Source organism: Falco punctatus (genome assembly GCF_963210335.1).
Source record: "Falco punctatus genome assembly, chromosome: 3".
NCBI lineage: Eukaryota > Metazoa > Chordata > Aves > Falconiformes > Falconidae > Falco > Falco punctatus.
In genome coordinates this window covers 94,286,622-94,310,222 of record NC_137582.1, presented here as the reverse complement: position 1 = coordinate 94,310,222, position 23,601 = coordinate 94,286,622, and the positions used below count along the sequence as shown (strand labels likewise).

Below are 23,601 nucleotides of genomic sequence, written 5' to 3'. Positions count from 1 at the left end.
CTCACCGCTGCAGTAACCTCTCAGGGTCATCTCCAGGAGCCGCAGCCCACCAGTTACCTCACTGCCCACCTCTCCAGGGTCTGTTCATTTGTGCCGCGCACCATCAAGTGAGCTCCTCAATGGAAACACTTGCAATAGCCCCCAAGAGACCCAAGACGCCTACCAGTAAGTGCAGTCTCAGAGAGGAGGGGGATAAGGAAGATTAAGGAAGATAAAGGGGAAGCATTTCCTTGAGCTGTTTGTCTCCCAGTTCTCGTTACGCAAGGTACTGGCATTCCTGCCCTGGCAGCACTCTGTCTGCACAAGCGCCAGCAGCAGGGCGCACCATAACCAAGCTGCTATGGCAAACAAAGTGATTGTGCCTCATCAGATCTTAAGTCTCTGGAGAGAAAAAGCCCTACCTCATCATACATTGATATCAACAGAGCATAACTGACTATCTGTGCCATTTTGAACTTCGAAGCTTCTTCTTTAACACAGGATACAAAGTCATGACATCTCATCCCCATCCTCCCCACCCCCTATCAGACCAGTGCCTTTTGGTAGTTAAGTCTAAGATTTCTCAACAGCCATTCTCTTGCTTCAGGGATCACCAGGAAGGTGGCTCATCTCTTGGTCCTAGCCCAAGCTGCTCCTGGTCCACCTCGCTCCTGTGGACTGCCTCACTTGTATACATCTCACACCTGCACATCTTTGACCAGGACACATGAACTGCACTCAAAGCCCACCTCAACGAGCACATACCCAGCTGCAACAGCTATCCCCAGGCCACCTGCACTTGCACAGTGTGGGCTTTTCTGGCCTGCTCCACCTCAGGTGCTCTGCAAACACCCCGACTATGTAAACATGCCCTAGAGAAGACACCCGAGGCGGATAGCTCATGCTTTGCACAGCCTGCACAGACAGTCCTGTTGCACATCACTGCAAGCAGGACTCCAGTCCTAAATGACTGATTCAGGACCACCTTCATGCTACAGGATGGCTAGAGCTAGGCAAACTTGATCAGGCTGTGGTGCACAGCCTGCAGGGAAGACAAGGTTATGTGGGCTGGGACATTTCCTCTTCCCTCAAGTACAGATGATAGCAGCCTCCTTTCTTTGAAGTGTCTCCTCAGGTAAAGGAGATAAACACCCCCAGTGGCACACTGCCTCTGGGGCTTCCAGGCTCTTTGCAAAGGACTAGCATCCATCCTTGTCTTCAGAGCACCTAGTCCCAATGAAAAGGTTGTCTCTCGTGTCTGACAACCCCCAACCCACACCAATCAGCCACGGACCAGTTTCCTGGTGAAATCATCCACTGCTGAGCTACACAAAGTTAAAGCACACACAGCTTCTTAGAGATTCACTTCAGCTTCACAGAATTGACCAAAAACACTAAGGTCTTCCCAGTGCATAACCTGTTGCTGGAGGAAGGCAACAACTCAGACACAATCCACTGCCCTCCACAACCCCCAGTCCCTACACACCCTTCCTAGGTGCACACACCCTCATGAACCACAACTGCTACCACAGACACATACATCAGTCAGCAGGAAGAATCCCTGATACAATGGGATTTAAAGGGCAAAAGGCACAAAGCTGTTACTATTTCAGTAACCTTCAGTACTACACCTATGAACACAACCAGTCAGGTTCAGGGTAGCCATCACCAAGGCCACCTCTGCCCGATTATGTCGCTACACAAGCTCCCATAACGGCAAGAAAAAGCAGAGAATAATGTGTCCATACACCTAGCAGCATCTAGGCCCATGGCGCTAAGACAAATGGCCATCAATGGTACTCCCTCACCTCTGAATGTAGCTCTTGCACTTCCTCCTCCCTTCACCACTAAGTTAGAGGCCACCTCCTTTCTTGCACCTGATGTAATGCCATTTTCCAAAATACGGGTATTTCATCTCAAGTCTCCCAACAAACATCCCTATTTGCTGAGAAAATACCAGTCTTGCTTCCCAACATGCTCCAGCAATACTGTCTACACTTACATGCATACTGTATATGAGTGCCATCAACCCCTCTCCAGACAGGAAGACAGGGAGCACAAAGAGAGAGATCTGGAAGCACTGACCAGTTCCTCTCTTACAAGATTTCTAGCCAAAGGCACCAAAGAGGTTGTGAAGGTCAGACTGGGGAGCACAACCATGTGTGCAACTGGCCAACATCATCTCTCTTTTGGGTGTGGGAAGTGAGGAGCAGAGAGAAGCTTCACCCTACCCCTGGCCAACTCATCACTGTTGGATATCCATTCTTGGATAAACGCTGTTCTCTGTCATCAGAGGATGCACGTCCTGTAAGCATAAATCCCCATGGCATCAACTCCACCCCTAATGTGGGAGAATATATCAAGACACTTACTGGAATCAGAACATTTCCCTGTGCTGGCACAGCATTCTGAAACTGCAGGCAGTGGGATAACAGCTGATGTGCTACAGCATAAGGAGGACATCTCTCCTAAGACTTGTCAACCTCGGTGGTCAAAGCAGCTGTCAAGAGAGAAGGTGGTCTGTCTTCAGCAAGGTACCTTTGCCCCAGTCCAGGTGGGTCACTTATGAGCAGAGTGGGCCTGTCACTTCTCCCTAAGAGCAAGCTGGAGCACCTTAGCACAACATGGACCAGTAATGCTGAGCCACACCACAGAGAAGTCCTGCCGCAAGCCTTTACACAGCCTTGAACACACATGATTAATCTTGTGACAAATACTCATTTGATCAGCTTAAAAAAATACCTGGTTCATAATATTCTTAAGAGCAAGGGTGCCCTATGTTGGGATAAGGGTGAGGAGGGGGAAAGGTTAGGCTTTAGTCTGTTTGGGTACACCTACCTGATTGCTTCAGAAGGGCACTGGGCAACAAGGACAGCTGCCTCCCAAATCACAAAACTCAGTTTTCAGTATGAAAATATCAAAGGTAACACAAGCAAAGGGAGGCAGCAAAGGCACCATGCCTGCAAGAAGACAGCTAACTCAATTTGCTTCCGTACTGTGAAGAAGGCATAAGGTCTCTGAATCGCCATTGCCTCTCCTCCAAGCATCTGTTTGAATCAGATCACTGCTCTGGAACAAACTGAACTAGCTCGCATGCAGTGTGAGGCAGGGGCATAAGGCCCCAGGAACAAATCAACGCGAGTTTAACAGTAAGTTAAATCTGCACAGGTAAATTATTTTAACATGTACAAGTGTTAAACTCATTCTTTCCTATTGAGAAACCCATGACATATACTCTGTTCAAACAATTACACCATGTTATTAAAAAATCCACCCTCACAGTTAATACTGTATGTATATAAATAAAGGAATTTTAATTTTAGAAAAAGGAAAAAGATAGTGACTAGGATAACCCACAACAAACCATCCCCTTTCCCCAAGACAAAGCTGATTTTATTTGCCTTTCTTCATTTTTGCAGTCTTTTCTTTCCGCTTCTTCACATGCTTTGGGATTTTGTTTTTTCTCTTTTCTCTTTGGGCTTCTTTAACCATCTTTTTCCTTTCCTGTAAGGACCAAACACCACTCATTTAAAGCTGGTAGGAATTTTGATTTTGAGCAGGTAAATCAATCATTACATTAACAAGTTACTAAACACACCATATAAATTCATGTTATCAAGAGGAAGAAATAAAAGAGAAGCAAAGTATAGGGTTGGGGTGAAGCTAGCAGCTGCACACCGCTAGTGACAAGGCAAAATTCAAACCAGTTAAAACCTGAGATTCATGCAACCTTTGAAGAAAGAGAATAAGAGGCACTCTTAACTCATGCTATTTACACCTAAGATTACAACAGGATGCCTGATCTAAGTTTTCTGCTACCCACAGGGCTACTACAGTATGTGTTTCTATGTGTCATGCAAAAGTAGGGATCCAGTAACTGCTGGTAACTCCAAACAAGCTGATCATCATCAGGATTGGCAAGGAAAGGTGCTACGCTACTGCAGTACACTGCAATTTGTGCCAGACATTGGAGAGCCTACACGCAACTGGAAAATGCAAAGTCAGCATAATGGGGTGGGGAATGCAAGTAATTGCTGCTCATCAGTTGTTCAGCCTGCAACTGAACACATTACCAAAAATCTTAGCTTACAAATGGACCAAAATAAGTTCAAATGAAAACCTATCCATAAGGATGAGAAGTGACCAAGACTTCCCTGTTTCATATCTGAAAGGCAGCAGTTCTAGATTGGTAGAAAGTATCTAGTATAGCACTGCAATTTTTTTTGACAGATAAGGAATGTATTATCTTACCTTTTCAAGGAAAAACACCTAACAAGCAACCCCCCAAATCTTGAACCTCTTAAGCCTAGCAAGTTTCATCCTTCTTTTGCACAACACCTAAAAGGCTGCCAAAAGCCTCTCTTACCCATGGGTGATACTTTGCAGAAAAGCCTCACCAAACCAGAGCATACTTGTTCTGCAGTTTGAAAAATGAAACTTTATAAAAAAACCCAAACCATAATCCCTTTGCATGACAGCGTTACTTTTCTTGCCCACAGCAAAGCTAACCAGTCTGTACTAAAAAGTACTGTAAGAGCCACTGTGGCTCAAACATTGTCACCAAATCTCCAGTTCTGCAGATGGTGGTCTCAGTTCCCTGGGCATAAGGCAGTTAATCAGGGACCATGACCACAAACCTGACCACTAAAGCCTGGAAGAGCAGCCAGAGGCACCAAAGAGCTGCCCAGGCTTCACTAAATTCTGCTTTGCACAGCCTTAGAATTCCCTGCAGAGATGTCTCTTTCAGCTTTGTCTAGGCTACAGAGAGCTATGTTACATGCTCCTCTACATAAATACACCATTAATACACCATCCATAATGAAATTCATTTTCTCTGCTCTCATCCTTCACAACAGGAGAAGTCCATAGCTTGTCTTAAGAAAAGAACTAGCAAGAACCACTCAGAACTAAGTTTTGGGGTTTTTTTCTGTCACATAAGCAGAGGTGGGAAAAATAAACAATTCCTGGCCAGCTGACCTTTTTGTCCATGGTAACTTCAGCAGGTTTATCTTTGGGATGTACAGATTCTTTACAGCCTGAATCCGAGTCCTCTGAGCTGCCATCATCATCAGAGTCTGTTTCTGACTCGTCTGCCTTCTTTTCAAGAAGTGCAGGAATCTGCAAGATATATCAAGACAGAATTGTATCAAACCAAAACAAACAAGCCTAATGACAACACACACACATTTATATACACTATATATACAAAATCAAAACAGAATCTGCTGCAAAGAAACCCTATGTGCCATCTCCTTTACTACAGCCACCACTGAGTCTCAAGAAAAAGAATGAAAAGTAGGTTAATCCAGAACTAAAAACAAGGAAACCAGAATGCATGAGACTGATCTTTTAGGTCAGGGCTCACAGCACAGCTGTACTGGCACTCCCAAACTAGTTTCCGTAAGTTAAACAGCAATTTGCTAACATATGTGGAAGCCAATTTTTAATCCTACTTGGATCATATCCAAATCTACCCTGGGGGCACTGCATGTAGGCTTTATTGCAAACACAAATATCTACATTGGAAAACTCACTTATTCTTAAATAAGCCTGGAGACTATGCCACAGCCTGTTCCCACCCATATTTGTATTTCCATGTTAAAACAAAGTCTACACCACTGCTAGATAACATTTACAAAGGAAGGAGGGGGAACCCACATAGGGCTTCTGCCTTGAGTTATATTGCTACAGACTGATCAGTACCCAACTTCTTATCCAGCATACTTTATGGAAGACTTTCACTGTCTAGTACTTCAAATATGGCAAGGCATAGTATCTTATGCCTTGTACTGCAGGGCTGCTCTTTACATGATTACAGCAAAGCTACCCTGAACATATCGAAACCTGTAGTCGTGCTACAATTTAAATCAATTAATTCTCCATAATTGGAAAATGTCTTCCCTCCTCTCCACTTCAACTTCAGAGATCATGGCGATAGCAAGGATTATCATTTCATTCTCAAGCAACCCAGCATCAGCCAGAGTTCGGGGAAGCAATTCATGTGGAATGCAGACACACTGTCATGCCAGACCCATCCTGGAGATAAACGGTCACTCTGCAAACAAGAGGCTTCTTTCATGGTGTCAGTTGCAAGATGAGGCATTTTCTATATTCCTTAAGCATTCTCCTGAAAATGGCTAAAATGAAGAACTTCAAAAAGACCGTCTCACCTTCTGAACGCCAGACAAATCCTTCTTCAGTCCTGTCACAGTCTGATAGAGAATCTACACACAGCGAGAGAGAAAAAAAGTTACATTATCAGAACAAGTCTTAAATCTTCATGCCTACAGAAAATTATTATCTAAAAAAAAAAAAAAAGCCAAAACCCCAAACAAAACAAAAAAACCCAACTGGAACTCAAACAAATCAACCAAAAAAAAACCCCCAAAAACCAGGAAAAAATGTACAATGTTAGCATTAGTACTAACCAGACAATTTTAAAGTATCACGCTATATTCAGTACTCCATGTCTTGGTAACACGGCTTCGGGTTTTGTTTGTTACTATCAGTTTCCAGAAAGAATTCATATTTCCTTCCGCTTTTGCAGTGCCTCAGCATGTCTACTCACATTATCTTGCTGAATATTCAATGCCATATCCTCTTCTTTCAATTTCATCATTATATCTACATCTCTCTCATAGTTTTTAACTTCAGTCAAAGTTCGAGGTATATAAGCCTTCTTAAACACCTTGTAGAGTGAAAGCAAACACAGACTTACTAATGTACATGTAGTTTCATTATGTTTTTCCTACCTAATTATGCATCCTTAAGAGAATAATCATGAAGGATTTCATGGGTCACTGCAGTTATCCATTACCATTTGCACTGCAGCGTATTTTTTTTTTTTCAGGAGCAGACTTAACATGCAACCTCCACATTACTGATAGATCATGACTAATAAGGCTCCTTCCTTAGCAGGACTTCCACCAGGACGCTTTCCAATTTCTCCAATACTTTCAACTTCCTCTTAACCTGTTTGAGTCCTAAGGTTTTGTAGTCTAAGGATTTTCTCATACATTTTTATTGATGTTTACAATACCTTCAGGAAGTGATTCAATCAATATGCACTGTTAGAACTTAATCTCTTCATGTAATAATACCTGTTTCGACCTACAGTCCAACTCAAAAAAGGTCCCTGCAGCAGTATAGTACAGTAAAACCTAACTGCAGTATCAACAATACACTTAAAATTTGTCATGCAGTCTTTTTTAAACAGTCCTCCAGCAAATTTAAGCCACTACCAGATCAGACTGAAGTCTTTTGCTTCTCTTTTTCATGGTGTCAGCTCAACCCCAGTACAAATTCAGTACACATTGTGACCACAACTGCTAGATTAAGTGCTGTGCAAAAAGCAGAGGCCCTCACCTCCACAGAGCTTGCCCTTAATCAGCTCTGCTCTTCTATGAAGGAAGTGACATAAACTAGCCATGGTCACATGAGAAGTCTAAGAGAAATAAATTGAACTTAGATGCTACTAAACCACCTCTCTTACAGGTCAGTACCCTTCTATAAGCAAAGGAGTAATTGGTTTGCTACACCTGGCATAATCAGATCCCTCCAGTCAGGTTTTTTATTAACTGAACCCGAACTAGAAGATACATCAAGGGGCCTAGCTACAAGCAAACATATTGGTTTGGGAAATTAAGTATTTGCTTTCTAACACTTTATCACTGTCACCTTTTACACATGGTACCCCTTAATACTTCAACTAGTTCAAGACATCTCAGAATCACAAACCAACGTTTTGCTTATCAACTGTACATTTTGCCAAATAAAAGACAACGGTTTTCATTGTTTAGAAGAGGCAAGACTAACAGTAATTTCATAGCAGGAACAAAAATCCTCACTTACTTCCTCATCCACTTTATCTTGACTGGATCTTTCCTCCTCTGTTCTTTTTGATGCTATTTCCATTGCCTAAAGAAGTATAAAACAATACAAAGTTATCACTCTTTAGAATTGCATCACTTAATCCAACTAACCATTCCCATCTGTGTTTCTCCCTGTACTCCACACTGTCACTCTCAAATACTCAAGCTTTCCCTATGGAAACGCTTTGAGCGACACCTCACGGTAAGTGACGTTTCTGCAAAGCGTGCTTGTAACTGTGGATATGCTTCGTCAACAGAGGGAAAACCTGCTTGCTGCTCCTCCCAGACCAAGTCGTGGCAGGCCCAGCATGACTACAGGACATAACAGAGCAAGAAGAATACAGCGAGCAGTGCTCAGTCCTGGAACTTGGCTCTTCTCATGCACATTGAGCAAGCTAGAGGAGCACAAGGAAGGGGAATCACATAGCACAGCTCTGACTCATTTAACCTCCACCGTGACAGAAAGCATACACTATCTGGAAATCCACATGCTACACTGGTATTTGGACCACACTCAGGTGGTCTTGACCAGGAATAACACCAAATCTACGCTATGAGCACAGCACATGTGAATCCCATTTCTCTTGCATTAAAAACCTTCCCACCAACCACTCCCTTTTTAAAGAAACATCAACCTGGGAGCAGAGAACTGGCAGCTAGAGATGAAATACGTGGGTGCTGCTGGCAGCACTGAATAAGTTTACCTCCTGCCAGAGTCAATGTGTTCTGCCAGCTGCTGTATTTGGCTAGGAAGTCTGTGCACCTTGGAGTAATGCTACCCTTCCTCCCTCAGCCCACCATGCTCAAATCTGCACTCTTAACCCCATTCTCTATAACAAACAAAGTTAATATTTCTGCAGAGCTTCACCTTGCCAAAAAAAGAACTAGTTCAAAGAATCCTGGTTTTAGTAGCAGCTGAAAGAGATATTTGAGTTTCCACAGTTTAGACTTGTTGACAAAACAGAATGAAAGTGTTGTGATCCTATAATGGTATAAATGGAAAAGACCTGTATACGTTTTTGAAGCACTAGCATAACATGTCATGTACCACCTTCCTTCAATAGCAGGACATAGAGTAAATGAGATGAAGGGGCTTGAAGTAAATCCAATTTTGTCGTTCAAGTCTTCCTACACAAGCAACAAGGCCACGAGGTCTTACCTTAGACAGATAATCATCAATGTTCTCGCTTGTGATAGAAGGATCAGTAATAAACTCAAACAGTTCCCTCACAGTCATCACTGCAACATTGCGCTTCTGAAAAAAGTCTACCAGAAAACAAAGGGCAGAGACAGAAACTTTAATTATGTGTAATATATATGGCTGCGACATTAAAGTGACAGTTACACAAGCCAATGGCCCTGATGGCTTGGGAAAGCCTCAGCAGCATGTACTGCATCATATTTGGTTTAGTTATCAGATGACTCTTGGCCATCTGAAAAAAACCTGTTCATCTTCCAGATGCAACAAATACTGAAAGGAGAAGAATAACTTGGTAAATATAAAAGCCAAATCAATTTCAGCAGGAGCCAGCCTTGATGTAGTAGGGGCTAAGAAGTAAACAATTTAAAGACAGGTGTAGCACTTGCAATGACTAAGATGAAAAATGTATTTAAAAAAAATAATGGAGACCTCAAACTTTTGCCAGAGAGAAACAGAAGTAACCACTGAAACACAGTACAGCCTAATTTTGCTCCACCTAAAATGGAAGACATGTTAACATATCAGAATTTTCCTCAATACTACACTCAAAATTGGTTTCTTGAGTATAACCAAATTTAGAGGCTTTTTTTCTGTATTTTTCTATACTGAAAAGCAGCAGTGAAAGACACTGAGGGCTGCTTAATAAGCATTTCCTACTAAAGTTCTCTGAAGATCATTCAATACGAGAAATGAATCACAGAAAGAACAAAAACAGTTTAGTTTGGAGGCAGCTCTCTGTGCCCATGGAACCACAAGTCTTTGCAATGATCACAGCTAGGGCAGAGCACACAGCAAGGTGTTTCTCAGCAGTCTCTGTAGGAGGACTACGCAAAGAAAGTCACAGTGACAAAAAACTAACAAAACACACCAAAACCACTGCAACTCACTGAGGTACTAGAGTATCTAGGGAGAGCAAACCAAAAGACATGAAAAAAGAGCAAGGGTGCAAGTATCTGAGCCAGAAGGGAGTTATTAGAAGTCCATGAACAGAAAAAGAACAAGGAAAAACTAGCATAATGGGTATCAACAAACATAAAGCAACAAAATGCATACGATTCTTTTTCCACAGACTTTCAAGAGCCTCTAAAATTAGGAAAAAATTAATCTGAAAAGAAAGGGGGAACAAAAACAGTCAAGCAGCCTGCAATGACAGATTTCTTGTCCTCAGGGAGGAACACACCCTACCAGGAGATGTGTGTTACACAACACACACCCCGACATGTGAAGACCAAATTTTCAAGAGAAAAGTACCATAAAGGTATCCTGTTTATCAAAATAATATGACAAGTGATAACATCTCTAATAAACTACTCTGTGCCTCAATTCTCTCAGCGGACCTGGACAAGTAAGTAAAGGGAACTTTGTAACACAGCAATTTCTTGCCAGCTGAGGAATTCCAGATGTGGATTCCACTCACAGAAGGAAACATCAGTATGTCTGTACAGCCCTTTAAGCAAGGGAAGTTAAGACTGGGGTGGGTGCTGCTGCAGACTGGGACTGATCTCTAATCAGTCTGGAACTGATCTCAGATCCGTCTTAAATCTCTAAGATTCAGTCAGGTGACTTATTTCAGCCAGATGATTTCTAGCAGAACAGGCTCTTCTGAACTTCGCACAGTACACTGCTCCCTGAGGAAGCCATGAGAACCTAGGAGAGGGAATATTTTAATGGAAGTTTGACAGTTCCTACAGTTAGCTACACCTGAAAGAACATAGGTGAATACAGTTCACCTTCCTAAATAAACCAGCTATCATAACAAGATTTGAAGTGCAGCCCACTCACCATTAACATTGGCACAATCCTTTCGCAGGAACTCCAGCGCATGTGGGTGGTCATGCTCCACAGCTTGAGACACATCAATGATGTGCACATCCCCACTGTGGTACCTGCAAGCAAAAAAAACAGGTAACAAAGTGTGCTTCAAACTCAAGAACCGGCAAACAAAAAAAATCCAACAACAAAAAAACCCCTTAACATATTTCTCCAGCATGCAACTCACATATTAGGACCACAGTGGCTTTTTTTTGGGTCAATCCCTTCCCTCCTCTAAATAAGCTGTATTATTAAACTTAAATGTCTATTACAAGAAATAGTCTTCTTGTGAACACAAAATGCAGTGTTATGGGTGGGGGAGAAAAAAAAAAAAACCTTACTCATTTTTCTCTAGTTGGGTTTTTTTTGTTTGTTAGTGAGGGATTTTTGTTCAGGGGGTTTTGTAGGGGTTCTTTTTTTCCCTTTGGGTGGTTGGTTGTTTTTTTTGGTGTTGGTTTTTTGGTTTTTTTGTTTGTTTTTTTTTTTTAAACAGAGAAAGCTCAGATCTGAGTTAAAAGCTGCATAAGTAATTAAAGAAGTCACAAAAGTCAATCACAAAGAATACCCCACCTCCCCTTAAAGGTATATTAGTACTCTCACAAAGAGGTTGTCAATGCACACATTTTAGATGTCATAATTCAGAACAAAGTTTAAAAACATACAGCATATTAAATTCACTGAGATCTGCGTGAACAAGTCTGGCATCTTGGTATATTCTTCTCATGTACTGGATGATTTGCAGGTACAACTCCCTGACTTTAGAGTCTGATAACTGAGTATTCTTCAGCAGAGGAGCGGGCCTTGAAATTACAACACAAACAACAGAAAGTGAGTACGTTTTCCTTCTTCATACCAGTTGCAAATTCTTTAATTGCTGTACCTGATCCTTCTGCTCATTAAGTGTTTCAAGCAAGACAGCACAAGCAGCTAAGTGCATGGAGCCAGCATGAAGGGCAACAAAGCTTAGTATATGCTTGCCAATGATTCTGGAGCTCCGTTTCCAACAAGAGCTAATTTGGACCATGCTACTTTAATACACATGCTACATTGTGTACTACAAAATGATGAGCTATCTTCATGTATGATCAGCAAGCCTTTCCTGCCTTAATCTCTGGTTAAGCACACAACTGAGGCTTCAGAATCATGCAGACTGCCTGCAGTAGTAGCCAGCAAATATCTGGGTATTCTACAGGTCACATGCACATGTAGAAGTAACATGTTAATTTTACAGGCCAAAAGTAATAGTAGGTAAATTCAGAGGGTTGGTTGGTTTGTTTTTAATAAACTTTTGTGGAAAGCTAATAAAAAATATTTTATTTTCTAAGGATACTTACCTATCACCTTTACCAATAAAGCCCATGACAAGCACATGACTTCTTAGCATAATTGGCTCAGGGCAAGGTATCTGGGCTGTATTCAACCTGTAACACAGGAACAAAGCCACAAAAAAATAAAACCAAACTCTAATATTTGCAGTGCACTGGTGGCTATAGAAGCTTTGTTGCTTTAAACGTAATACACAATTAAAAGCTCCTCTATTCTGGAAACTCTCACTTGTGAATAACCACCAGGAAATGAATATAAAAAGCCACAACCATTCTGGCTCTATTCTCTAAGCATTCCTGTGTTGGACAAAAAAAATCTTTACACAGTTCAGGTTAATCCTAGGATTAACCTGTATCACACAGTGTGCTGTTACTCAGCAGCAGCTCTTTGTAGCTTTTCCTCACTTTTCACTTATGTCAGACAGAGTTCAGACATTGAAGAGCTTAGAGCACGAGCAGCAAGACAGAAGAGTATCTTTATTCCTCCCTCCTCTTTCTTTTCTCTCCCACAGGGAAGCTTAAGACACTTGCCTGAATACTCCAGAGACCCTAAAAGGTAGCGGTAGCCACACTCTAGCAATAGGAGAGTACCTCCTATAAACTTAAACGTTTCAGTTACCTTTGCGAGCTGAAATAAAAACTGGAAGAATCACCTTATTAAATTCCTCATTTCTTTTTCAGCCCATGTCTTCACCATTTTTCTTGGGTTGCCTTTGCAATATCCATGACGAAATCTTAAAAGAAATAAAAGACAACAAGGATTCTGAGCCAATCAATGCAGTATTAGCACCAGTGATTTTACCACCTTTCACACAAGCCCTCTATCCCAGTAAAACAGGCAGAAGCCAAACTCACCTGAATTCACCACTCACATATTTATCCCGATCTTTAAACATCAGAATAGAGGTTTTGTAAATCTTTATTGCTCTGTTCTCTCCATTCGCAGTACTGGCATGATATACATTAGCCTATCCGATTATAAAAGGGAAGAAACAACATTAAAGAAAAACTCTTTAAAATCAACATAACCTTCTCCCTTCTTCTTTTTATGACACCTGGAAAAGATCTGATCTCACCCCAGGCCCTATGTGGCACCCAGCTGAGTAAGTCTGCACACAAGAGCAATCTTTTTTCTACCAGAGGCAACTGATGGGAAGCACATGAGACTGGGCAGGGGTGTGACAGCGCACACAGGACAAAAACCCCCAATGCAGAAGAAAGCTCTGACTCATCCACATTTCCGAGACTGAAACAAGCCCTTGTGTGAAGGGTTAATTTGAGCCTCTGCACTGTTTAGGCCCTAAAGCATGACCCAAATATCTCACACTGACACTTCTATGCAGGGTGGAAGTATGCCTTTAATCAGCATTCAAGGACTCAGAAGCAAACCTGATCAGCCTAGGTGAGTAGGCATTCTAAAACTAATTTATTAATTTACTTGGAAATTTGTGGTTTGGTTTTAATTATCTGCAATATTACTTGAGAACAGCAGCACACAAACATGTCAGTTTTATAAAAGCCAATAAGATTTAATAGTATTCTAAACAGAATTTTGTTACACCATTTAGATAATCCCATGTCCACTGACACGTGGAGCTGGTCTGATCTGCATGCAGGAGCGTCTTGCATAAAGAATTACCTGGGTTTGTATGGGGTTTTTGAGGTACTGTTTAATATTGCCCGTACACATACTGCTTCCAAAGATTTCAGTTGTAACATACAATTAACATGATCCACAACTTTAATATAACATACAAGTATTCTGAGAAATCTTACATACTTGGGGAAACTTGTTTCCTTTAACATAAATTGCTTTTTATCTTAAGATAACTTCCTACCGATCAAGTAACACACACACAACACAAAAAAAAAAAATAATACTAAACCCAAGTACTTCGATATATCTTCTGAGCACCATAAGCTTCCACCTAACTTGCTGAGAAAGAGACTATTACGTCATTTGTAGTAAAACTTACTTCTTTCCCTGTGCTAATGCAGCCATTGATTTCTGATATGACACCTCTACTTAGCATCTTGAACAAAATCATTCGGGTCCTTGGATCCAACACCTGAAATTTAATACAGAAAAGTCAGCAAAATTGCTGTTTTTGAAGAGGACAAAACCTAAGAATACAGTCCAGCCTTAGTAACCATATTAAAAGACCCACAGCATCAGACTATTCTTAAAAATCAAATCACAATCCAAACAGCAACCACTCAGAATTTGGTGATGCTTCTAGAACAATACTTCACTTTTTCTTTCAGCATGATTACTTTCTTTTTTTAAACTAAGCATATGTCCTTGAGCTAGCACTAGAAGAGATGCAAGAGAATGATTTCCCACCCGCAGTTGTATTAATGTGTTAAAATAAGGTTTCTCTTGAGATAGCTGCTCTGTTTCAGCTGTGATAGCTCTATGTGGCCCTGGGCCAGTAATAGTTCAGTCTTGCTAAAGAAGAAAAATAGGAAAAAAGCAAACCCAACTTTTTTGTTGTTCTTCGGAATTTAGTAAAAACTTAAGATGGAATTTTGCATTGCATATATGATCAAATCACAATGCTAAGCACAAAATTGAGCTCGAAAGCATCTGTGGAAGCAAGTACAACCTTCATAAAAGAAAGAAGTATGAAGGGACAACAGGTCTCTTCAGGATAACAAGGGGAACAATTCTAAGGCAAAACTTTGTTCCTACAGTATCTCTTTTACCACTGATTCCAAAATTTCACATTATTTGTTCCAGTTAAAGAAATTTGATGAACTAAGGACTTACCTGTTCTACTGTTGCTCTGTCTGACTTGTCTTTGACTCGGTACCTAGCAGAAGTGAAGATAAAATTACACAACCCACATACAGAGCCAATACTTTGACAGAGTAAAACATGACACTATGTATCAAAGATAAGATGCCAGCCTCAGGAAGTAAGGCTTTCAGTTCATACAAAAAAATAAAGGTTTCTCCTGTGGGCAAGGGAAAAAAAAAAAAGCAAACAAAAAATCCTAAATATCAGACACCTCGTCTTCACTGAATTATGCTCATTCAGGAGAAAATGGTATCTGTCTTAACAATTTAGGGTTACAAGCTGCAGGCTTTAAAAAAATCTGAAAGAAAAAAAAAAAGTACATTTCCCTCACCAAATCATCGGGAGGAACCTTCAAAAGGCTTCCAATACCTTTTTAGTCCAACTGCTTAAGGACCTCCGTTTAGAGGGGAAGGAGAAAAAAAAAAAAAAAAAAAAAAAAAAAAAAAAGAGTATCAGAGATAACATAGTCTTTTTTAGTGGAATGATACCAGTCACTTCTGTCTTACTACACCAATACAATCAGATGTGCTACCAGCAGCAGTGACAGAAGAATCAGTTGGAATGATTTAGGCAACTGATCTGGAAACCAAAAGGTTTAAGACCAAATGCCAGCCTGCATGCAGACTATATACAAATTTTGGGTTTCTTAATAAATTTATTCAAAACTCAGGATCACAGTAGGAAATAAGAACAACTCTTCTGGGTCCAAATTATATAAATGAGAATAGAACCATGAGCAATACTCACATGTCTGCTTCCTTCTGTCTAGACTTTTCCGTGACTCTGTTTATAACAGAGTCATCAAAATTTAGCTTATCTGAAAAACACGTAAGAAGAAATGAAAAAAAAACCAAAACCGAAGAAGTTTTCCAAGTTCAAAACTGCCCCTTCAATTCTGCTGCCAGTCGATAGGCCACAACACAATGTTACAACACAGGCAGAGGTCTCCGTTAGCAAGCACAGAAGCTTAGCTATATACCAGAGTTAACACAGCTCTCCGCTCTGTCTGCATGTCACCCACCGTAGGACTGTCAGGAAATAACACATGTGAGCGAGACAGTCTCACAGACTTGGAGATGTAACACCATCCAGAAGTAATGCCTTTTGGACAATGTCTCACCATTAAATTTGTCTGCCCTTCTCTTATCACAATGGAATGCCATTTTTCTGACCACAATAAGCAACAGCCTCCATGATTCTCTCCCCAAAATGTATTTTAAATTGTCTTTGATTAATTGCTAAATGTATAGCAGCTGCTTATTTGGCTACGTATGTGCCACTATTCAATCTTCATTTTAGAACCTTTTCGTTATAAAGGAAAACACCACCTCTTTTACTACTCTGTCAAAAGGCCCCCATCACAGCTACCTCTAGCCCTAACAGGCTGAGCTGAGCAGCCATTTCCATCACACAGTAAACATCAAACCACATCAACAAGGACAGCAGCCTCTTCACTCATCACACATCAACTGTGCCTCGGTGAGGTAACTGTGGCACAGTGTACCACCCTAATACTACAGGGGATGGCAGCTGTCTAGGAAATTTAGCTGTGGTAGCAGCTTTGAGAGTGACCAACATCATCACAGCAGAGTTGACACCTGCCTTCCAGCCAAACAGCTTGCTACTACAAAGGAGCAAGGAAAAATATTTTAAATTTGTGTGGTCTGAAGAAGTCAAAGAGGAAGAATAAAAGAAAACAAAACAATCAAACAGCCCTATAGCTCTTAAGGAGGAGAGAAAGGTGTATGACAGCTGGTTAATGGAGATTAAAGGCAACTTCAAATACACAAAAAACATTTTTTAATCTGTCTGGCAGTGGTTAACTCACTTAATTTCAATGAGTTTAAGCTTAAAGTAAGCAGAATTAGTCTGAGAATGTCAGAGTGGTATCTGTTTTCATAAAAGAACACAATGCAATTATACTCACCTAAATTAATTTTATGTTCAAATTTCCTTAAAGCCTTGTCTGTAGGAGTAGACATTTTTGCTGAATAGCAACTAGGGGTCTGTCTATTTGCCTGAAACAAAGGATTTGTTAATGTAAGTTGCCTTCTCTAAATAGCCCTCTGAAATAAAGACAGTATCATTTGAAAAGTCAGCTCAAACGCCTATGCCTAGAGCCATAAAAAGAAAACCATAAAGGGTGAGGAAATGGATACGGATTAACATCAGATTCTACTCGATTCAAGAAAGAAAATACAGGCGAGGCATCAGTTAAAATTCCAAAAAGTGTCCGAGTTCAAGGTTCTTCTCCATCTGGGAACAGAACTGCAAGTCTCTCACATTAACACTTTTCTATCTGTAAAAGGAAGGGACATAGCAGACAGAAACAAGGAGAGAAATGAGAACGTAATGAACAGAGAAAACTTTCCAAGATGCTATCTTTTCTTAAAGCTAGACTTCTCCAAACACAATATCTGAATATGATTTCACCAACACTGGACAGCATAACCTCTAACTAAAGGCAAGAATAAATTAGGACAAGTGCTGTGAGTAGGACATGATAGATGATAATCAGCACTACTAATTTATCTCAACTATTCTGTTACATTGGTATCAGTAAGAAAACAGGTGTTGAACCTCCAGTGTCCAAGTTGAAGGTAAGAAGATAAGTGTTCCCCAGGGCTCACTGTCAGGGCCAGTCCTGTTTAATATCTTTACTGACAATGTGGATGAGGGGATTGAGTGAACCCTGAGTAGTTTGCAGACAACACCAAGCTTGGGGGAAGTGTTGATCTGCTGGAGGGCAGGAGGCTCTGCAGAGGGATCTGGGCAGGCTGGACCGATGGGCCGAGGCCAGTGGTGTGAGGTTCAACCAGGCTCAGTGCTGGGTCCTGCACGTGGGTCACACCAGCCCCACACAGCGCTGGGGCAGAGTGGCTGAAAGCCGCCTGGTGGGAAAGGGCCTGGGGGTGCTGGCTGACAGGCGGCTGGGCATGAGCCGGAGTGTGCCCAGGTGGCCAAGGAGGCCAGCAGCATCCTGGCTTGTATCCAAACAGTGTGGCCAGCAGGACAAGGGAAGCAATCATCCCCCTGTACTCGGCACTGGTGAGGCTGCACCTTGAATATTGTGTTCGGTTTTGGCCTCCTCACTACAAGACATTGAGATGCTGGAGCGTGTCCAGAGATGGGCAACGGAGCTGGTGAAGGGTCTGGAGCACAAGTCTTATAAAAACCAGCTGGGGGGACTGCGGATGTTTAGTCTGGAGACGAGGAGGCTCAGGGTGGACCTTACTGCTCTCTACAACTGCCTGAAAGGAGGCTGTAGGCAGGTGGTTGTTGGTCTCTTCTCCCAGGTAACAAGCAACAGGATGAGAGGAAAGAGCCTCAGGTTATACCAGGCAAGGTTTAGCTTGGATATTACGAAAAATTTCTTTACTGAAAGGGTGGTCAAGCACTGGAACCGGTTGTTCAGAGGGACAGTGGAATCACTGTCCCTGGAGGCGTTTAAAAAACACACCGATGAGGTGCTGGGACACGGTTTAGTGGTGGACTTGGAAGTCCTGGGTTCACTCAATGATCTTAAAGGTCTCTTCCAACCTAAATGATTCTATGATTCTAATGATGCCAGCTCTCACATCACATGTGCTTTTCATTCTGCAGAATGCCAGAGCTTCTGTGTCAATAGCATACACTCTAAATTAATCCACTTCTAGCACCTCACCCACCTCCCATGCTTTCTTTTGCCTCCCTCACTATTAAGTCCAAAACATAACCTGCTTCACCCTGGGTGTGACAAGCAGGTACAGTCTTAAAGGATGGGGATGATGCTCAAAACACAGAGGACAAATACCAAGAAGTAAGCAACATCAGTAGAGACTGGGGTGGGCAAAGAAAAGTTGAGGAAGGTAACAAACAGAAGGAAAAGTGCATTGACAAAGAGAATCCAGTGAAAGGGTTTGAGACAAGGAAAACAAGCAGAGCTCTGGCTACAACATACATATGCATATGGCATGGCAGAGGAAGAGACTCAAAGGAAGGGGATTCTCTCAAGGAGAAATGTCCATTTGCATTTATGCTCAACATAATACTAACAACGAACAAAGCCTTCAGGTTAGCCCCATTTGCTCTTGGGCACTCTTGGTGCTTACAAAATAGCATTCCAACATACCTGTGGATTGCACCCACCAGCAGCACTGTGGCGCTTCATGAGTCTTCCCACCTCATCATCCCAATCCCAGTCTTCATCTTCCTCTTCATCATCATTGTCATCATCACCATCTCCTTCCTCAGTGTTAACTTCTTCGCACATGCATAACTGGCAGTTCTCAGTCACCTCACCTTCTATAGCTGTTTCTGTGTCTTGTGTAAGTTCACTTCAAATAAATACAGAGGTTTATATAACTACAGATGATTGCTACAGTCACAAAAAATTCAATACATTTATCCCAACAAATCCTTTCACAAGGTTAGCTCTCCATGAGATGTTTCTCACTTCACCTGTGTTTAGGCAAGCATATATGAGGATGGCATTGCCTTTAAAGGATGGACTACATTTAAATTAAATTAAAACTACACCTCAGCGCTGCCTTCTAACTTGTTCTGAAGTTACACTTATTTGGATCCCTCTGACTCCAATCTGATAAACACACCGGATCAGGCCAACCAGCTCCTTCACCAGAGACAAAACGTTCTGCTTGCTGCCACGGCAGATTTCCACCTGACAAGTATTACACAAAACCCCACTGGAGACAGACAGCCAACCTGCTGGTAACTCTGGGCACCAGTGCAATTTACATAAAAAAAGTTAGGCCTAAAAAAGAATTTGTGGGAAAAATGCACCCTTTTGACTTAGCCACATCTTAGTGCCTGCAGGATGTCGTGGCTTTCTGCCACAACACGCCCCAAAGCTGATTCTCTGCCAGCATTTGAGATTTAATTAAATGAATCGTAAACTGGAAAGAAAATGGCCTGAACTCCTAACACAAGCCTGTAACTTAGTCACTTCCCAATAAATATAAAAAGCTCCAGGCTTTCAGTCCAACAGAAAACGCGCTGTAATTCCAAACCGAATCGCAGCGATTTGCTGGCCTGAGCAACTCACGGTCCTGCTACGCGGTTTCACAGGCCCAGTCACCACCCGGCGACACCGCGGTAGCACTGCTCGCCCGCCCCGGCCTGCCGGCTCCCCCGCCCGCCCCGGCAGCGACCACCAGCCGCTGAGGAAAGCTGGGAGAGCGCTCAGGGCCTCGCCTCACAGGTTCTCACGGCCCGGGCACCTCACCGCGCCGGGCACCTCACCGCGCCGAGCCCGCCCGGCCTCGCTTCACGCCGGTGCCGCATGGCGCCACGACAGGCCCGGCACACCCCCCGCCCCGCGGCCCACACCCGGCCCCTCGCCGCCTACCTACCCATCGGAGCAGTCGGCATCATCAAACTGCCCGGGCACGGCCTGGCGCATGGCCACCGCCCGGTAATCCATGGCGGCGGGCTGCCCACTACGGCGCTGGCTGAGGGACCAAAAGCAGAGAGAGTGGGCGGGACCCGGGACAAGCCCCCGCCTCGGGTTCTTGCGCGGGGATTGGCTGTGAGCGCCTGACGTCAGAAGCGCTGCGGAGCCGCTGAGGCGCGCTCCCGCGCCGCCGCCGCGGGGATTCTGGTGCGCGCTCCCGGGGGCGGCCCGGTGCAGGTTGGGGGGCTCGGGCAGCTCTCGCTGCTTACGGGCGGCGTATCTCTAACGGCTGCGGGAGCGTTTATAACCGAGGGGAGCTCCGTGCTTGTCGGCTGCACCCCCTGTTCTGACCCGCGGAGCCGGGGCGCCCGCTGCCGGTTAACCGGCGGGGGCCTCTCGAAGCAGCCGCTCCTAAGTACGTGCTCCCCTGTGGCACATCTGTATAATATGCAATAACGCAGCATTAAAAATACGGCACCGCCAGGGCCTCTTCTCTTGGCTGGGAATGACCAGTTACGCCACAGATTCATGGTCGTTTTCCTTAAAACATTAGTAATGATCTGCACTGTCTGTAACAGATCAATAGAGTTTTATTTAACATACTCTGAGATGTTCCAGGCTTTCTTAAAATAAAGCTCCACTTGAAACCAAAGGAATTCCGCCACTTCAAGCCTTGCTGGAAGCATCTTAGGTCACTGTAGCACTCCTTGCACTGAACAACCTACTGATCTGTTTATATACCAATGTAATGTAGAATTAAGGAAATAAAAGTGACTGCTGCACTCTTGCTATCTGGTACATAACAGTAACATTTTAGAATGCAGGTGTTTGGTAGATGTTTTCCCATTATCCAAATGGTATATGTCAAGGCTATCAAAAATCTACGATTGTGCAGAAAACAGGGATGCTTGCACTGAGAAGCCTTTAAAAAAGAATGAATGCAACAGATGTCGTTTCCGCCCCCGATGCTTCTGTAAAGCTAACCCATTGAGAGACTCCAACTGTGCAAAGCTACAACCCAGCGTCCAACATTTCTAAAGCTCCAACTTTACTTCAGACTGTCTTCAAGCTCTGCCACTGAAGCTTCTGACCCTGCTGCACCTGGGACCTAAACACCCCTGCCTCCTCCTTTTGCATAGAAGAGGGAATCTTGTGTCAAATACCCTCCCTCCATAGCGAAGTGCCAGCTGGTAAGGCAGACAATAACAGTCTGAAGTAAAGTTCGAGCTTCAGAAATGTGGGAAACCGGCGGACAAGCCTACCAGACCTGCGTGCAGAGGCACCACGGCACTGCTCCAGCCCAGGTGGCTCCAGCAGAGCAGGGAGGGAGCGTGGCTGGAGGCCCACACGCTGCTTAGCCTCTGTGGTACCCAAACCATCTCCCCTCTGTGTCACCGGGGAGGTCTAGAAGAGGAAAGGTAGGTTCCACATGAAAACAAACTGCCCTCTTATTTCTTATTATCTTGTGTTACCTGGAAAATCCCACCATGCTTCGTTGTGCTAGACATTATACAAACACCAACAAAAATGGGAGCCTGTGTGCTAAGGGACTCGGGGGCCAAGCATCCTCTCTGGAAGCCAGTGCAACGCCTCATATGGTGCTCTTAGCTGCAAAACGAGTGCTGCAGCAGCACAGGGTTCACTTCTGGTTTGGGGACAGCCAGGACTTGAGTCAGTGGCCCTGTCACAGACCAAGACACATGGTCATCTAGCTTAGTTCCAGTTGCTGCCTGATCTGGGTAGCCACCAGTTTTGGGAGGTGAGATGTGTCCTTGTGCAGGCATGCTCTGTGCTCTTTTTTCCCTAACATACAGCCACTTGCAACAGAAACTGGATTAAGATCACCTGTTTACTGATCTTTCTCCTAGAAGCAGCTGTTGGAGGACTCTTAATCCATGTGGGTGAAGCTGCAGAGAATGCACTATCCTACAGGTTTATTTCACTAATAAATTATTGTGCTCTTAAGTAAATATACCCATTTATTGTAATGACAACATTTATTGTTTGAAACACAACACTGCCAGAGGATTTCCATGTTCATTTTTATTCCCTCTTTACTCCAGGCTTCCACATACTTCCTCTACAGCCACAGCCTGCAGCCTGCTTTTTTTTCCCAGGCTTTAAGCACTCATTTGGAAACACGCACAAATTGTTCCACAAATAATTCATCTGCAACAGGGTTAAGTGAAACAGTCCATTATGCAATGGTGATACTTTCAGAAGGAAAATCTCCTATGCTAAGAAGAGCTAAGCTTGCTCTGAACTCAGTCCAGCTCTTATCACAGGCTGAACTGAGCGTGGCCTTGGGTGATTCCCTTCATACAAGTTTCAGGGTGGCAATTCCTCATTTCTGAAGTGGAGACGGTAATATTTCTTGTGTTCACTCAACAAGACATGAAGATAAATGTAACAGTATCTAGAAGGCATTTAAAGAGGTCTATTGGGTTTGCATGGCAAGGCTTTCTTAGTGCGGGGACTACAGGGATGGGTTCTGTGAGAAGCTACCAGAAGCTTCCCCCATGTCCAATAAAGCCCATGCCAGCCAGCTCCAAGATCTGCAGCTGGCCAAGGCTGAGCCCATCAGCGATGGTGGTAGCATCTCTGGGACAACATATTTAAGGGGGGAAAATTCTACGCAACTGCAGCTGGAGAGAGGAGTGAGACTGTGAGAGCGACCGCCCTGCAGCCCCCCAGGCCAGGGCAGGAGGAGGCAGGGGGGCTCCAGGCGCTGGAGCAGAGGTTCCCCGGCAGCCCATGGTGAAGCCCCCGGCCGGGCAGGCTGTGCCCCCAGCCCGGGGAGCCCCCGGGGGAGCAGATCCCCCCCCGCAGCCCGTGGGGACCCCACGCCGGGGCAGGGGCAGGGGGTGAGGAGCCCCCCGAGGGGCAGGAGCAGCAGGGACAGCTGTGATGGACTGACCACAGCCCCCATGCCCCGTCCCCTGCGCCGCTGGCGGGGAGGGGGGACAGAAATCGGGAGTAACGTTAAGTTCAGGAAGAAGCAAGGGGTGGGGGGAAGGTGTTTTTAAGTATTTATTTTTATTTCTCATTACTCTACTCTGATGTGATTGGTAATAAACTAAACTAATTTCCCCGAGCCGAGTCTGCTCTGCCCGTGACAGTAACTGCAGAGGGATCTCCCTGTCCTTATCCCGACCCACGAGCCTTTGGTTACATTTTCTCTCCCCCGTTGCAGCTGGGGAGGGCAGTGACAGAGCGGCTCC

General features: G+C 43.6%; 2 protein-coding genes across 2 annotated transcripts in view; both read right to left on the bottom strand.

Annotated features, from left to right (window-relative positions):
* The window catches only part of DSP (desmoplakin), a gene marked incomplete at its 5' end in the record, with an annotated part of 77,488 nt that extends 74,359 nt beyond the window's left edge, over positions 1 to 3,129 (bottom strand). Inside the window, one exon of the mRNA XM_080379943.1 lies at positions 2,352 to 3,129. The remainder of the gene's footprint in view (positions 1 to 2,351) is intronic.
* A 136-nt stretch (positions 3,130 to 3,265) lies between these two features.
* Positions 3,266 to 23,143, bottom strand: RIOK1 (RIO kinase 1). Its single transcript, XM_080379965.1, has 17 exons — positions 20,340 to 23,143; positions 19,100 to 19,304; positions 16,916 to 17,006; positions 15,736 to 15,805; positions 14,959 to 15,001; positions 14,165 to 14,257; positions 13,044 to 13,156; positions 12,842 to 12,922; positions 12,198 to 12,284; positions 11,526 to 11,663; positions 10,834 to 10,937; positions 9,010 to 9,116; positions 7,831 to 7,896; positions 6,548 to 6,667; positions 6,150 to 6,203; positions 4,957 to 5,097; positions 3,266 to 3,483 (listed from the first exon to the last, which is right to left on the bottom strand). The coding sequence occupies exons 1-17, from the start codon at positions 20,408 to 20,410 to the stop codon at positions 3,373 to 3,375; spliced, it is 1,695 nt and encodes a 564-aa protein (XP_080236091.1). The 5' UTR covers positions 20,411 to 23,143; the 3' UTR covers positions 3,266 to 3,372.
* Positions 23,144 to 23,601: the final 458 nt, after the last annotated feature.